The 15,627-nt window shown below is 30.9% G+C and overlaps 1 protein-coding gene across 1 annotated transcript in view; it reads right to left on the reverse strand.

Moving 5' to 3' along the window:
* Window positions 1-15,627, reverse strand: part of Gmer (GDP-L-fucose synthase-like protein) — a 32,470-nt gene that overhangs the window by 5,094 nt on the left and 11,749 nt on the right. The window contains exons 4-7 of the mRNA XM_035374077.2: window positions 13,903-14,031; window positions 13,625-13,832; window positions 10,345-10,476; window positions 4,977-5,056 (exon numbers count right to left, since the gene is read on the reverse strand). Coding sequence (XP_035229968.1) covers window positions 4,977-5,056; window positions 10,345-10,476; window positions 13,625-13,832; window positions 13,903-14,031 — 549 coding nt within the window. The remainder of the gene's footprint in view (window positions 1-4,976; window positions 5,057-10,344; window positions 10,477-13,624; window positions 13,833-13,902; window positions 14,032-15,627) is intronic.

Here is a 15,627-nt window from a genome sequence, read left to right on the forward strand (position 1 = left end):
ACTTCCTTATTATTCTGGCTTTCGGTTATTTACACGGCAATAAGATGATTAATAAATTACCAAAACATATCACAAATGGTGGACAATCCTAACCTGTTCATCATATGAAGATCTTAATGAGGGGTACATGTTATCATTATACTATAATACATACAACACTGAAGAGCCATTTACAAATATATTTAAGCACATATAATGAAAACATTTTGAACTAAATGGAATTTAATGAACAAATGGTACTTCTTTATTATTCTGGCCTCTGTTATTTAAGAGACAATAAGATCATTAATAAATTATCAAAACGCATCACAATCACGAAATGGTGGGCAATCCTAACTTGCTTATCACATGAAGAACTTAATGAAGGGTACATGATATCATTATACTGTAACACATGCAGCAGGTTCCAAGTAACTTTGTGATATCACTTAACATAAAACCAAGATGTCATATTTCTTCTGAGTAGAATTATCACCACCAGAATAGCTAACCACCAAACAAACAGACACAGAATTAGAACACATTCAATTTATTCTACCTAACAAGTAGTAAGTGATTAAAATTTATAATACAAAGTCCAAAATCCAGACATTCAATATTTGGAATAATCTGAATAATCTAAAATCTGGGCCTCCAGACTACCACTTTTTTTTTTTTTTTTTTTTTTTTTGTATGCTTTACGCATGCATATTAGCATTATGATAGCAAATCATTACATACTATTTTTTCTTTCATCACTGCAAAATTAACACCAGCTTAAAAGATTACTCATGCATCAATGTCTAAACACTTGTTTTTAAATAGTGGTAATTGAATACCAAACAGCATGGTAACCTTTATGTCAACATTACACTTAGCGATGATTACAGACTCCAGCCTACTGCACTGCAAAGTGTTGAGCATGTTGACAAGGAGAAATTTAACAAAAATTTCTTTCCATATTCAAAAAATTGATTTTGTAAATCATACTTAAAAGCTGAAAGATTACATTTAGTGCTGTCTGAATTGCAAACAGCTGATTTGTTATTCAGATAAGTCCAGAACTGGTGGGGCCACACTGTGCAGCAGAATTCAGGGAAGGCAAAAATTTTAGAAGTTACTGAAGCACCAAGGAACAAAATTAAGGCAAAGCAAAATCTTTAGAATTTCGGAAAGGCACTCAGATGCAAAAACTGCAAACAGCAAAATTTTTAGAATTTAGTGAAGTGCTTGGCAGCAGAATTTAGGGCCTGTAGAGATTGCAAAATGTCTAGCTTCAGCTCTGGATAATCCAAAAGTATATAATGAAATTTATTTACTCAAGACTTGGTAATCCTTAAACACATGTGGAAAACAGGTGTTATATAAATAACTAATATAATTCAAGCTGAGTTTCATTAAGCAAGCGATAGAAAGCCAGATAAAAATTTAATGGAACAACATGTCTTTAGTTGGTCTTATGATATATCGCCAATAGCAGATGCTTGGGTAAGTTTTATGATGATAGCTATGAATTTGAAGGATGGATTGGATTATTTAATTATGGCAAGAAAAACTGGCTCGCATACATGTTACACATGGGGAAAACCATGAAAACGCCCATGCAGCCAGCCTGTTCACGGGATTCGACCTCGGACCGAACTACCAGAATTCAGCGTCTTTACCTCTTGGCAGCTGGTGGACCACGAATTTGAAGGCAGATTTTGCAAACAAAAAGTAAAATTTTCCAATTAATAGAATTTGTAAAGAAGTAGTAATAAATGAAGATCATATAAAAAAAAGATTTTCCTCTGCAATGACAATGTCCCAGTCATCAATCAACTAACAGATGGTGAAATATGCCATATAGTTTTAAAGCCAAAAAATATTGCTAATGATAGTGAAGGAAAGTGACAGAGAAGCTGCTGAGAATAGACAAATTTCATTTGATGATACATCTCAACACAACAATCATAGGAACTTAAACAATGGAACTTCATAACTACACAAGAAATTATGCCTATCTGTAGAATTAAAAAAGTATTAGCCCAAAATATAAAGCAACTTAAACAACTTACACTGAGAGAAATGATTAATAAAGCAAACAAATGGAAACTAAACTCTTTTTCTTTTTTGTAAATTTTGATCTCTTTTATAAATCCTGCATTATTTCATAAACTATTATTTCAAATTTTTAATTTTATAATTTCTACATGTCATCTTACTGGATTCAAACCGATGATCTAATATCCAGAATCATCGAAATCCGAAGTCATATCATTAAGTCCATACCTCAGATTTTCTGCAGTGTAACATAAAATTACCAGCAAACTAGGACCTAGTTTCAACACCAAACTTCTTTTTACAAAGGATATAAATTCAACAATTCAAACCTATGCTGAAACTACTAAATTACATAAATCACAAATTTTGCATACACACTCACCAAGCAGGATCTAACATCACCCTTAAGTGACTCCAGTAAGAATAGCTTTCTCTTTTATCAAAACAACAGTGGAAGGAAGCCAAAACTCTCATAATCCTATTTGTAATATTCCATACTTTAAAGTAAAATTACCTGCCACTCAAAATCTACACAAATTCTGGAATTAGTGAATTTTTTGGCAAAAAGAGCCAGAGAGGATAGAATTAAATTGATATTTTGCTACTAAAACTTAAACATAAATGCCACAGTAATACAGTTCTATTCTCTTATTATTTTTTCAAAAAAAAAATATTAATTTCTGACTTACCAAGGACTGAGGTAATGACACGGTAACATTCTTTCAACAAGATAAAAATCATACTACAGAATACAAGGTATTTTACCTTATATTTGGGCCCACTGGCGGCAAGATCACTGAATGCTGCTAGTTCAACTTGTATTCAAATTCCAGGGAACAAACCAGATGCATGGATGTTTTTGTGGCTTTCCTCCATATGAGAAGTGAATACGAGCCAGTTTTCCTTAAAAAGTGTTCTATCCCTTCCTTTATACAGATAGCCTTCACATGCTTTGCCTTAATCAAGTACCTTAATCTAACCCTACATCCAAATATGCAAAAATGGCCAGATAAGAAAACACCACTAACTAGTATTAGAACTCAAACCTGTTTAGAGACAGTTGGTAATTTATTAATAATCTTTTTGTTTAAATCATGGGTGCCATAGTTATGATGACAATCATTGATTAATATAAAGAATTATCTTTCCTAAAAAGAGCAATTCTTCCTTTCTTTTTTTTTAGCCCAAAAGAGCATTAGCCTGAATGGGCTATTACTCTCGAAACGGAATTTTGCATCATCCACTGAAAATATGATTTACTCGCCATGTAGCCAACTCATAATATTATTTGAATTAATTAAAAATGAAAAATATGATAACTAGATTATGATTCTAAAGTAATAAAACTTCATGTGAATATTAACACATTTTAAACTCTGAAAATGTATAAGTCATTTGTACGAAAATTCCGGCATAGTATATATTATAAAATTATAAATTAAAGGTTCCAATAAACAGCAAAACTATATCATTGAATGACATTTAAGGGGAAGAATTCTCAGAGGGGGTTTTATTTTAACACTCTCTTCTTCAAAAGAAAGGGTTAAAAGAACAGTTGCATTTTTGAAGAGAAGAAAGAATAGCTAACTAGCAAATTGAAAAGAGTTACGAGTTGGTAAATTGTATAAAAAATGAGGTAGTAAACTTTGTGCAAGAAATACAAATACTGCAGTAACATTTCATTTACTTTTTGTTACCTTCTTTATAATCTTTATTTTATTAAAATGTGATCTTTTATTATTTGAGAAAACTGATCTCTATATATTTTTTAACATGACGATATAAATCATCAGGGACTGACACTATAGATTCCGTTCAAACGCATCATTCACAGATGACTAATGTTGTACTTTCCATTTAGACTGCATCAGTCATCGGTGACTGACAGTATCATTTTCATTTGGGACATATCAGTCACTGTTGACTGACAGCATACTTTTCATTCAAGCTGTGTCAATCACAGTTGACTGATGTTACATAATTTTAAAAATTACACTCTTCTATCATATTTTTTACAGGTCTACGGCTGTTAACATATCAGTTAAATTAGATATAGTGAGCTAAACGGAAAGGAAGCTAAAACAAGTTTGGCCCTTTGTTGACTTCCCTGACTTTTCTAGAAAATATTTCGATTTGCCTTGATACTTTTTTTCCTGATCACATCATTTGCTCTACTTTCTAAGAATTTCCATATGAGTAAGATATTACCTTCATATTACAAGCTTGTTTCATAAAAAACTGCATCAGGCAAATGGCCTCTGTTTACATCTATGTATTCTTGCAAATGTGTGTAGATGTTTACCATTATCACATCTCTACAGGTGCACATTAAGAAAGTCAGATTACTGCCTAAACCTACAATACCGAGCATAGGGTTACAAAATCATCCTAGAACTCCTCATAACCTCTTTTTCTTTCTTACAACATTAAAGAAAATGAGGTTCGGAGACCCCGAAAAACATTTGTGCCCAGGGCCCTAGACATCAATATGTAAAACCTTGCCTAAATTTTTTTTAAAAAATTCAAACACAGCTGCTTTTTCTATAGAATGTGAATTAAGTGAAAACATCATTAGCAATTTTGCTTTATTAAATAAAGCTATAAAAATTAAATTATAAGAAAATTTAAAAATTAATTCAATGTATTTAATAGTATTTCAGTGTTATTCCCTGCTTATCAAAGAATTTTCAATAAAATGAATTTTTTAACATTTTCATTTGAAAATTATAAATAATTAGATGCATTATTTTTCTGAATTCATAAAGCTACAATTAAAAAATACTTTCAGAATTATGGAATAGTTATGCTATATAAAATTATATTATTTTTGTTTAATACATATATAGCTAATTTGATTATATATAAGGGTTCACATTTACCTTTTTGCGTGAAATGAAAAAATAAGCACAGCTCTACTGGCATGAATGACCAATTATTTGGCTTTAAAAGGATACAATTACTTCTCCTTTGAAATCAAATGCCTCTGCTATTGTAAGAGCTGCATCTTTTATGCTAACCTCTTGTTCTTCATCAACTTAATAAAAAAAAAAAAAAAACCCGTTAAAATCAGCCCAGATATCCAAAATATATAATTGCTTATGGAGGAACAAGAGCATATATTTTAATTTAAAAAAGATTTTCTTAATTTAGGACAGTTCAGTTAAAATTCTGAATAGCAACAATTCTGAATAGCTGTGTATACTAATATTTAACAAACAAAAAACAGTACATTGTTGCATATCAATTATTTTAAATGATAAGTATAATCAAAAGATAATTTTCTTCAACACAAGCCAATTTTATAGAAAAAAAAATTCCCTAAAATAATACTACAATGATGTTCACTGAATCAGAATGTAATATTCAGAAAACAGATGAATATTAAGGAAGAGTCTTTTATTATAATTTATAATTGGCATTTTACCACTTGCATAACACAGGAAGGTCCATAAAAGCCTTTACACAGTCTTTATTTTTGAAACTATTGCTTGTAGACACAGTCTTCCACTTCGAAAAATGATTTAGTGATGCAAATATTCATACCATGGCCTTTTAAATTTAAAAAATAAATTTTGTAAAACACCAAAATGAAATTTTTATGCGTCACAGGCTACATACTTACAGTATTAAAAGTTCTTCTCATTCTAAGAAACAAAAGTAAAAGATTTTGACTCCCAATGCTCAAAATTGACCAGGCTATTATTTAATTCCAAGCTTCGGGATATTTTTTAGATTTCTCAGCACCAAAAAATCAGTTACAGAATAAATTACGATAATTTGAGGTTAGCTCACCCCACCTCCCCATTTAATGTCATTCAGTGAGAGAGTCCTTTACAAATTATTAGTACTTAACATTCTTTCAATTTATTATTTGACATTTAGCTTACTAATAACAATTTCACACAATTCAAGTTTTCAAATCCTAAAAATACATTAATATTCCTGCTATTAATATTCATATGTCATTTTATAACTTCATGATCATAATATAATAGGAATGAAAATTCACTGAACTACAAATTTTTTTTAATTTTAAGTTTAGGCAAATAATGTTACAAGATAGTCATGTGCCAATATTCAAAGCCTGCTACCCTTTTCTTGGACACAGATCCTATAAAGTCCTCTGAATAAGATTTCCTCTCTGATAAACTTTCCATTGGTCAAAACTTTTCCTGTTTCAATGCCAATATTTATCACTAAATTTAACATCAGAAGTCCCTCCCCCGCCAAACTGAAATTTCATTTTTAAGTGCATAAGATCTTTTCTTTTCCACATAAAATAATCCAGATCCTACAAATGAACCTGGCAAATTCTCTTACAGGTATGAAGTAAATACCAGCACAGAAGAAGGGTGATTTACATACCATATTAAATTATTTCCAATTAATAATGGAAAGGCACATACTTCATGCTTTACAATAACACCTACAACTTGCGGTGGTACTTAAACGTTATAACATAAATCAATTCAAGTCTAAAGAGAATAGTGTTGGATTAGCACATTAAGTTACGCTAACTTAGGTTGACTCAACAAACCTAACAGGCGTTACAATTATTCGAAATGGCTCAGGGACATATTAGCGTAACAGCAGGATCAGCAACGAAACATGCACTGGTTAGCGTAAACATGCGCTGAATAAACTCCAAGTTTCACCCGTTTAAATACTCACATCACTTAACTTTAAATTTACATCCTGGCAAGGAAATGTGAGGGGAAGTTGAGGAGTTCAGGAAAGATAACAAAAATTTGAATAAAAGGTTAGTTAACTAAAGGAAACCCTACAAGTGTATACAAATTCAGAAGTCAAACAACAAAAATCAGCATTATATTTACAAATTTTTACAATTTTTACAATTTTTTTTTTTTTTTTTTTTCGGTTTTGCAGCTGAAGATGGTGGTTCGGTAAAACCATCGAAACTAGTCCTGTGAAAATTTTGTAAATATAACGCTGATTTTTGTTGCTTGACTTCTGAATTAGTATTTATTCGGCGTGTTATTGTGTCTTAATTAAGTGTATACAAATTTAAATATTCCAATTGTGTACTTTCACAAACCTGAAAATAAACCAGAACTTTTAGAAAATATAATCTTAAACTTTATCAAATTAAATATCTTAGTCAATAATATGTAATATAGAAGTCCAATTTTTTGTACTTTATTTCTTAAAATGTGTATACACTTTAACTAAATACAACTGTATGGATTGATGAACCATATAAAAAGTCTGATTTTGTAACTTTTACAAAGTTTATTTTTAAAGTTTAAAAATATTAAGTAATGTATTCCCTTCTTTAAATAATTTTGTAACTGAAGGTATATGTCTACAACCAATGGTTGAGAAAATACAAGGCCACATAATGACTTTTATGGATTATGCTTTACATATATTTTTTTGCTTTGCATACATATACAGTCAAAAGTCGTTAATCCGGACTCGTCGGGACTTCGGCGATTCCGGATTATCGATTTTTCCGGATTATAGATCATCAGTTTAAATCTCGTAAGATGGCATGCAGAAATTCTAAAATTAAAAATATGAAACCGTAATTTATGAAATAAAGAACAATTATGATCTAAAGAGTATCAAAATTTACAAAAAAAAAAAAGCTTAATATTTATTTGTTTACTTTATTAAACATTTCTTTCAATGTAAGTTGTTTTTAAGTTGCTTCGTTTTATGTGATAATACTTTCTCTTTCATTCTATAAACAGACATAATTTCTTGTTCAGTTACAAAGTTCCGCTGTTCAAGTCCCATTAATTGCTGTGCTGAGAATACCGACTAACTTGTCAATCGAAATTTTTTCGTTTTCACTAACCTCTCTGTCACATTCTCCATGTTTTTATCCATTTTTTGCAGCAATTCCACTTTTTGTTTGTTGGACATCGAAACATACTTTCGTTTTGTAGATCCTTTGGAAGTTCCAGCATCGGAAATTCTGCTGACGAGGAACTTGATTTAAATCATATCAAAGACGGAGTACATCGAAATGAAATACTACACTTAGTACGGAATTATAAACCAAATAAAATAAAAATATCTGCCCTGAAGATAAGGATAGTGCTGAGAGATCAACTTCCAATCCGCGGCGTGAAATTGATAAACAAATTTCGGATTTCAAAACATACTTTCGCTTTGTAGGTACAAATTACATATTAGTAAATATATATCGAAAATTCTAGTTGACATAATCTTTCTAATCTATCATAATCTAATAATGACGTTTCTGCCGCCCCCCTCTGCCGCAGAGCAGCGTGAAATTGATAAACAGATTTCGGATTTCAAAACATACTTTCGCTTTGTAGTAAATATATATCGGAAATTCTATTTGACATAATCGAAAGTTCAAGCTTACTTTTATAAAATTGCTCTAACAGTCTGCAAAAAATAATAAGCCGGATCCAATTCGAAGATTAAGGAACAACGCAATCTGCAACATTAACTGAATTAGATAACTTTAGCTTAGCGTGTTACACATTAAACGTGCATGCGCACAAACAAATTCGCAGCCGTAAGAGTCTTACGCGCTCTCGTAAACGCCTGTAGCGTGAAAGCGGCGCATGCGCAGAAAGTTTGTAGCTTTGAGGTCCGGATTATAGATCATTCCGGATTATGGGTGTCCGAATTAACGACTTTTGACTGTACTATATTTACATATAAATTATCATCAAAATCTTCTGATAAATTATTGTCATCATCATCAGAACATCTAATAAATTATCGTCAAAAACTTGTTAAAATTATTTCAGTTTTATTCCTCCCTTAGGACATCAAGGCAACTGAATTGTGTTTAATATATTGACAACTGATGTAAACACCATAATAGATGACAAATACAACATATTGAAGCAGGTGTCTGTCTTATACACAGATTTTTGTGTTATATTTATATTTCATGTGTGTATTTTCTTTTCTTAACACATTAAAAACCAGATACTTTTTTCTAACTTACTCTATGTGGCTGTATATTTTCCCACCAGGCTGTTCCACCCCCACCCCCCAGTGAATTATAAATAAATTTTTACTTCATAAAATTTTACAAAATTTATTTGTGTAATAGAGACCACTTGACTGCTTTAGGGGGTGTTTTACATTTCACTGAAGTTTGATCATAAGTACATAATTCTTAGTAAAACATATCAATCATCACCAAACATCAGGCTAGTAATTAAGACTACACAGTCATGCTGAGAATCAAATACAGTCACAACAGAATGACATTTAAACATTTGTAAGCATTGTAAAACATGAATTTTGAACCAATTGTCATCATTATGACAAAATAAATCATTGCCTAGAACAAAATCACCTTCATCGTTGGTGTTAGAATCAGTGGCTAGAATCATCCTCACACTCATGAAAACAACCATTCATACAGTTATCCTTATCTCCATCCTCATTAAGAACATCTGATAAATTATCATCAAAAACTTCTGGAAGTATTTCAGTTTTGTCCCTCCTCCCCAAAGAAAAAACACGAAGGCAATCGAACTGAGTTTAATGCATTCACAACTAATATAAATACCTGGACAAACAAATATACTACAGTACAAAGTCTGTAATCCGGAAACGTCAGGACTTCGGCGATTCCGGATTAAGGGTTTTTCTGGATTATAGATCATCAATTTAAATCTGGTAAGATGGCATGCAGAAATTATACAATTAAAAATATGAAACCGTAATTTATGAAATAAAGAGCAATTATGAACTAAAGGGTATCAAAATTTACAAAAAAAAACGCTTAATATTTATTTGCTTACTTTATTAAACATTTCTTTCAATGTAAGTTGTTTAAGTTGCTTCGTTTTTTGTGCTAAACGTGCATGCGTAAACATTAAACGCGCATGCATAGCATTAAACATGCATGCGTAAACGTATTACGCACATGCGCAAAAGCATACTAAAAACAAGTTGAGGTCCGGATTATAGATCATTCCGGATAATGGACATCCGGATTACAGACTTTATACCGTATATTGAAGCAGGTAGTATATAAAGTCAGTGCAGAAACCCATTCATAACAGCAGGCATGAGAAACACGAATAAACTTGCGATGTCCGCAGTATGTTAAGTTCAAATATTTGTTATTCACACCATATTATTTGTATAGTTAACAATCAATTTGTCATACCTGCCACATATATTCATATATTTTTCAACTATTCTCTTTTAATATTTTTCTATGAACATGAAAAATATCAATATTTTTCTACGAACAAGTTCTTTAATTATTTCTAAACTCTTAATAGCATGAGGGAAATATCAATATGAGAGCAATTAAATATTATATCCAAATATGCAATCAAAAATATAACTAACCTGAGAGTATAATAGGACTGATTTCTTTATATTCTCGCATAACCCAAATGATTAACTTAGCTAGGTCATAAGAGTAAATGAACTGACGCAAAGGCTTACCAGAGCCCCATATTACAAGAGGTGTTCCATTTTCTGAAAACAGAGTAATTCATAAATAAACATGACTAATTTTATTTGCAAATTTCCATCAGTTATAAATAATTTTGATAACTAATTTGCATACTTTCCATATATCTTATGCACATTCAAAATTGGTAATTACATACACAAATTTCTGTTTAAATTTTATTTAGTATTCAAGTAAATTCACTTTTATATATACACACCTTGAAAAGTACTTTTGTACTTGATCCACTCATTTTATAAAATATATGCTCAATGCAGATTGAGAATGATATTTAAAAACTGCTTTTGCTAAAGTAGTGGTTTAATTAATAACAGCTAGCTCTTGAAAGAAGTTAGAATAAAGAAATCTCTACAAAATTTTCCATGAAAGTTTTCAAGCATTTTTCAGGAATCACCCATAAAAGCTATCTGCATGGATGCTTTCACAGAGAATTTCCTAAGCAATAATTGTTTTTCTGATTTTAAGATTTATTTCTGAGTGTAAGCCCAATCTGTAAATAAGCCAAAACATGATTTTGCTGCAAAAGTTTACCAAAACTCAACATCTATGTATAAGCTGAATTTTAAATCCATTGGTTTTCAAGCTTCGCTAGCCCATCAGATAAGCTGATTCAACCTTCAGTTTCTACAAGAATAATAATGATAATAATGTAAAATAACAGAGCACTTTTGACATAAATCGTTTTCAGTTCTCTCATCTTTTGGACAAGTATATCTTATGACACTTTGGAATGCCATGGTAAATTTTACTTTGGTTCTCAGTTGTAATTGCTTGAGAATGGTTACAACAAGGTCTTTATTTTCTCTTCAGTTGCACTTTTCTTCCCCATGAAATGCATGTTAGTATAATCAATACCTTTACTTCTTCTGCACAGCTAAAAATGTCTGGACAAAAAAGGGATCTATCTTCTATTAGACTGAAAAATTCTTTTATTGTACAATGCTATGGATGAAATTAAAGATATTTCATCTACAAAAGAGATGACATGGATGTTAATGATAAAGGTAATCACTCGGACATGCCTCAAGCAGACACAGACGTTTCAGCATTGCTACGAAATTCTGAGGCAAATTGATATTCAAAAATTTGAATATTAAGATCACACAAAATAAACATTTTCAGTTATTAAATCCATATTTTGAGGAAATCATTTGCAAATAATTTTCAATTTACTGACTACAAATTTCAGTATTTAAAAATATTGCAAAAAAAACCTGAGCTCATACATAGAAATAGATGATATTTCATTTAGATGAAACTATTTGTGATGACTATCTGCCTAAATTCCATCCCAATTTCAATGTAGCACCTTGGGAGATCAAGTCTAAAGGCCTGATACACAATTTGTTGTACCACAGACCTTTCAAAAAGACTTTTGGCTTGGCAGAATTTTAAGGGTCACCATGCCAAAAAGACATAGTCACAAATATTCCTGCCTTGTTTAGGATATGAACTCAGACACAATGACATGGGCGTCAGTCAGCTTCTACTAACCACTTCATGTTAGTGTTTAAGTTGCACCCAATTAAGAGAAAAGGAACAAAACTTTTTTCCCCCCAATTATGATTTTACAATTTCTACTATCAAACTTTTATAAAAATCACACATGACAAAAACTTAGACAAAAATCATCAATACAAACTTCAGGAAAATAGTAATTATTAATTAAAATGAATATATCTCATTTAAAAAGTTAAAAAACTATTATTCTGAAATTTAAAACAAATCTAAAACCATACTTCTATTACAGAATTAATCCAGTACAAAGTCCAAGATCTAGACTCATTGCTGATTCCGGATTTGGGATTTTTCCAGATATTAGATCATCAGTATAAAACTAGTAAGATAACATTTAGAAATTATAAAATTAAAAGTATGAAATAATGGTTTAAAAAATAATGAAGCATTTAACGTTCTTAAGAGAATCAAAATTTTCCAAAAAAGCTCAATATTTATTTATTTGCTTTAGTTAACATTTCTTTCATTGTAAGTTGCTTTATTTTTATGCTAATACTTTCTCTGTAATTCTACAGACAGATACAATTTCTCGTTCACTAACATAGTTCCATTGTTCAAGCCCTGTAATTGCAGTGTTGAGAATTCCCACTAAATATTCAATGAAAATTCTTTGTTCTCAACAGTCTCTGTTACTTTCTTCAACATCGGTAGTGATATTTTATGGATTTAAAACCATACTATAGATTTTGCAGTCAGTTACTTGGCTAATGATTGGGGTACTGTTATCACAATAAAAAAACTTCTGTTCCATCATCTTCATTTGTTACTGCTGCTCCATATGTTTTCACAAATTCAATTAATTTAAAAACTTTGCTTTTTGTGTACAATATCTGACAACCTTCAAATTTATGGCTAGCATCCACTGTACACTGTTGGCTATGTACCATGAGATTGGAGATTAAAGACATGTCATTCCACTAAATTTTATCTTGCCTCTATTGCACAATGAGGAAGTTAAGCTTGAATTAGTTTAGTTTCTCATTATATTTTTGCCTATTTCTCTCACAAATCCCAAATAAATTTTCACATATACTTAAGTCTTACCCAGGGCCGGTGCTAAACATTTTGCAGCCTAGTGCAGTTTCTGCGAGTTCTAAATTCTGTTGCCAAGTGTCTCCCTAAATTCTAAAAATTTTACCTTCTCTAAATTCTGACGATTTTTACCATCCCTTAATTTTGATGCTCATTGCTTCTCTAAAAATTTTGCTTTCCTTAAATTCAGCTGCCCTGTTCTGGGCTTGTCTGAATCACTTATTCTGAATTCAATCAGCAATAAATGTAATATTTTGACCTATGAGTATCATTCATAGAATATATTTTTTGCATATGGAAAGAATTTTTTAAAATTTTTTATCATCAATTCACTCAACCCTTCCAGTGCAGTTAGTGAAAGTCTAATCATTGCCAAGCGTAATGTCAACATATAAGGTTACCATGTTCTTCAGCATTCAATGACTACTAGTAAAAAAAAAAAAAAAAAAAAAAAAATTCTAACAGAAAAAAAAAAAAAAAAAAAAGCGGTTGCTGGTAATCTGGAAGACCAAACTTTAGATAATTTCAGGCAATTGATATCTGGATTTTGAACTTTATACTATATACACTTTACTTAAATATATTACAGTTGTCTGTGCTTACTTTTAGCTTCATAAGTTTTATGAATTAACCCAGGAAGAACATGTCCATCTTCTAAATTAAAGTTGTCATGTGGGCCGAATACATTTGTGGGTATTACCGATGTATAGTTGCATCCATGTTGATCATGATAGGCCCGATTCTGGATATCAATTAGACGTTTAGCATATGAATACCCATAATTTGAATCATGGGGTGGGCCATTATGAATCTGAAAAGGAAAATGAAATTAGACCAAATAATTAAATGAATTATGCAGGAAAATACATTTGAAAACTTACCATAGTTTCATTAATAGGATATGTAGTTTTATCAGGAAAAATGCAAGTGGACAGACAAGACACAACTTTCTCGACACCATGTTTAAAACTGCAGTGAAGAACATTATCATTGATGTGAATATTCTTACGCTGAAAGAAAAAAAAAAAAAAGCTTGTAATAATGTAACAAATTTGCACTTTCTAAATTATTATATTTTATTCTAAATCAAACATAAGCTGTTCTTGAAATTTACTAATATGTAAAAGCATTTGTTTTTCCATTTTTACATTTTAGTTGCACATGCTCAAGGAAAGATACTGGTAATTCTAATGTAAAAAAAAGTTAAGGGAGAGTTCAGAAAAGGTGCAAGTGCATACACCAGTTATTTTTATTATAATATGAGCAGAATTTCTCTAGTTAGTACATAGTAATCTACATCCAAGTTATTCCACATAAATATTTGCCCAAGAATGAAAGGGTTTTCCTTCCTTAAATCAACCAGGCATTTCATAGCAGGCTTGTTGATCATTTTGCTCTTACCCTGCCGCACAAGAAACAGGGTTTCAAAATATTTTTTAGTTGAAGTTACAGTTTTGCCCCAATTTTGGGGACAGTGCAGAGAAGATGACATTTTCTACAATATCAAAATAAAAAATTAGCAAGGAAACTTAGAATCCTATATAAAATGCCATGCCAGTACTTGTTTTGAGTAAAATAATCCAACAATGATACAATTTTAATGGTGAAAATAAATTAGCAACTGAGATTCAGTTTTGCAAAGCAGCCACATTAAGCATAACAGAAAATAAAGAACTGTATAATAATCAGGATTACGGCACTGGTGTACTAGTGGCGTGACTCTATTGTAATCATTGGTGTTTGTTGTATTTTGGTTTGTTTGTATACAGTATAAAGTCCGTAATCCGGACGTCCGTTATCTGGAATAATCTATAATCCGGACCTCAAAGCCACAAACGTTTTTTGAATGCTTTACGCATGCACATTGGGAGGTTGTGTCTCCAGATGCGTTAAAAAATGCTTGGCATAATTTATGGCCAGCTACCATATTTTATAGTGAGGACGATGAAGATGATAGCCGCGAATTTGAAGGTTTTCGGACTTCACAAACTAAAGGTGAAATTTTCCGATTATTGGAGTTTGTAAAGAAATGTGGAGAAGTGGTAATAAATGAAGATGATATAACAGAAGTTTTTCATTGCGACGACAATGCCCCAATTGTCAATCAATTAACGGATGGTGAAATCTGTAGTATGGTTCTAGACCCAGAAAATACCGCTTCTGATAGTGACAAAGAGGTTATTGAAAATGAAATAAAATTTGATTGACAAGTTAGTCAGTATTCTAGTCACAGCAATTACAGGACTTGAACAGTGAAACTTTGTAACTGAACAAGAAATTATGTCTGTTTACAGAATTAAAGTATTAGCACAAAAAATGAAGCAACTTAAATAACTTACATTAATAGAAATGTTAAATAAAATAAACAAATATTAAGCTTTTTTTTTTTTTTTTTTTTTTTTTTGTAAATCTTGATACTCTTTAAATCACAATTGCTCTTTCTTTCATAAATTACGGTTTCATATTTTTAATTGTATAATTTCTGCATGCCATCTTACCAGATTTAAATTGATGATCTATAATCCGGAAAAACCCCTAATCCAAAATCGCTGAAGTCCCAACAAGCCCGGATTACAGACTTTGTACTATATTAACTACACATTGAA

This window comes from Stegodyphus dumicola, chromosome 1 (genome assembly GCF_044657685.1).
Source record: "Stegodyphus dumicola isolate Sdum_Otavi_A_Nest chromosome 1, ASM4465768v1".
Lineage (NCBI taxonomy): Eukaryota > Metazoa > Arthropoda > Arachnida > Araneae > Eresidae > Stegodyphus > Stegodyphus dumicola.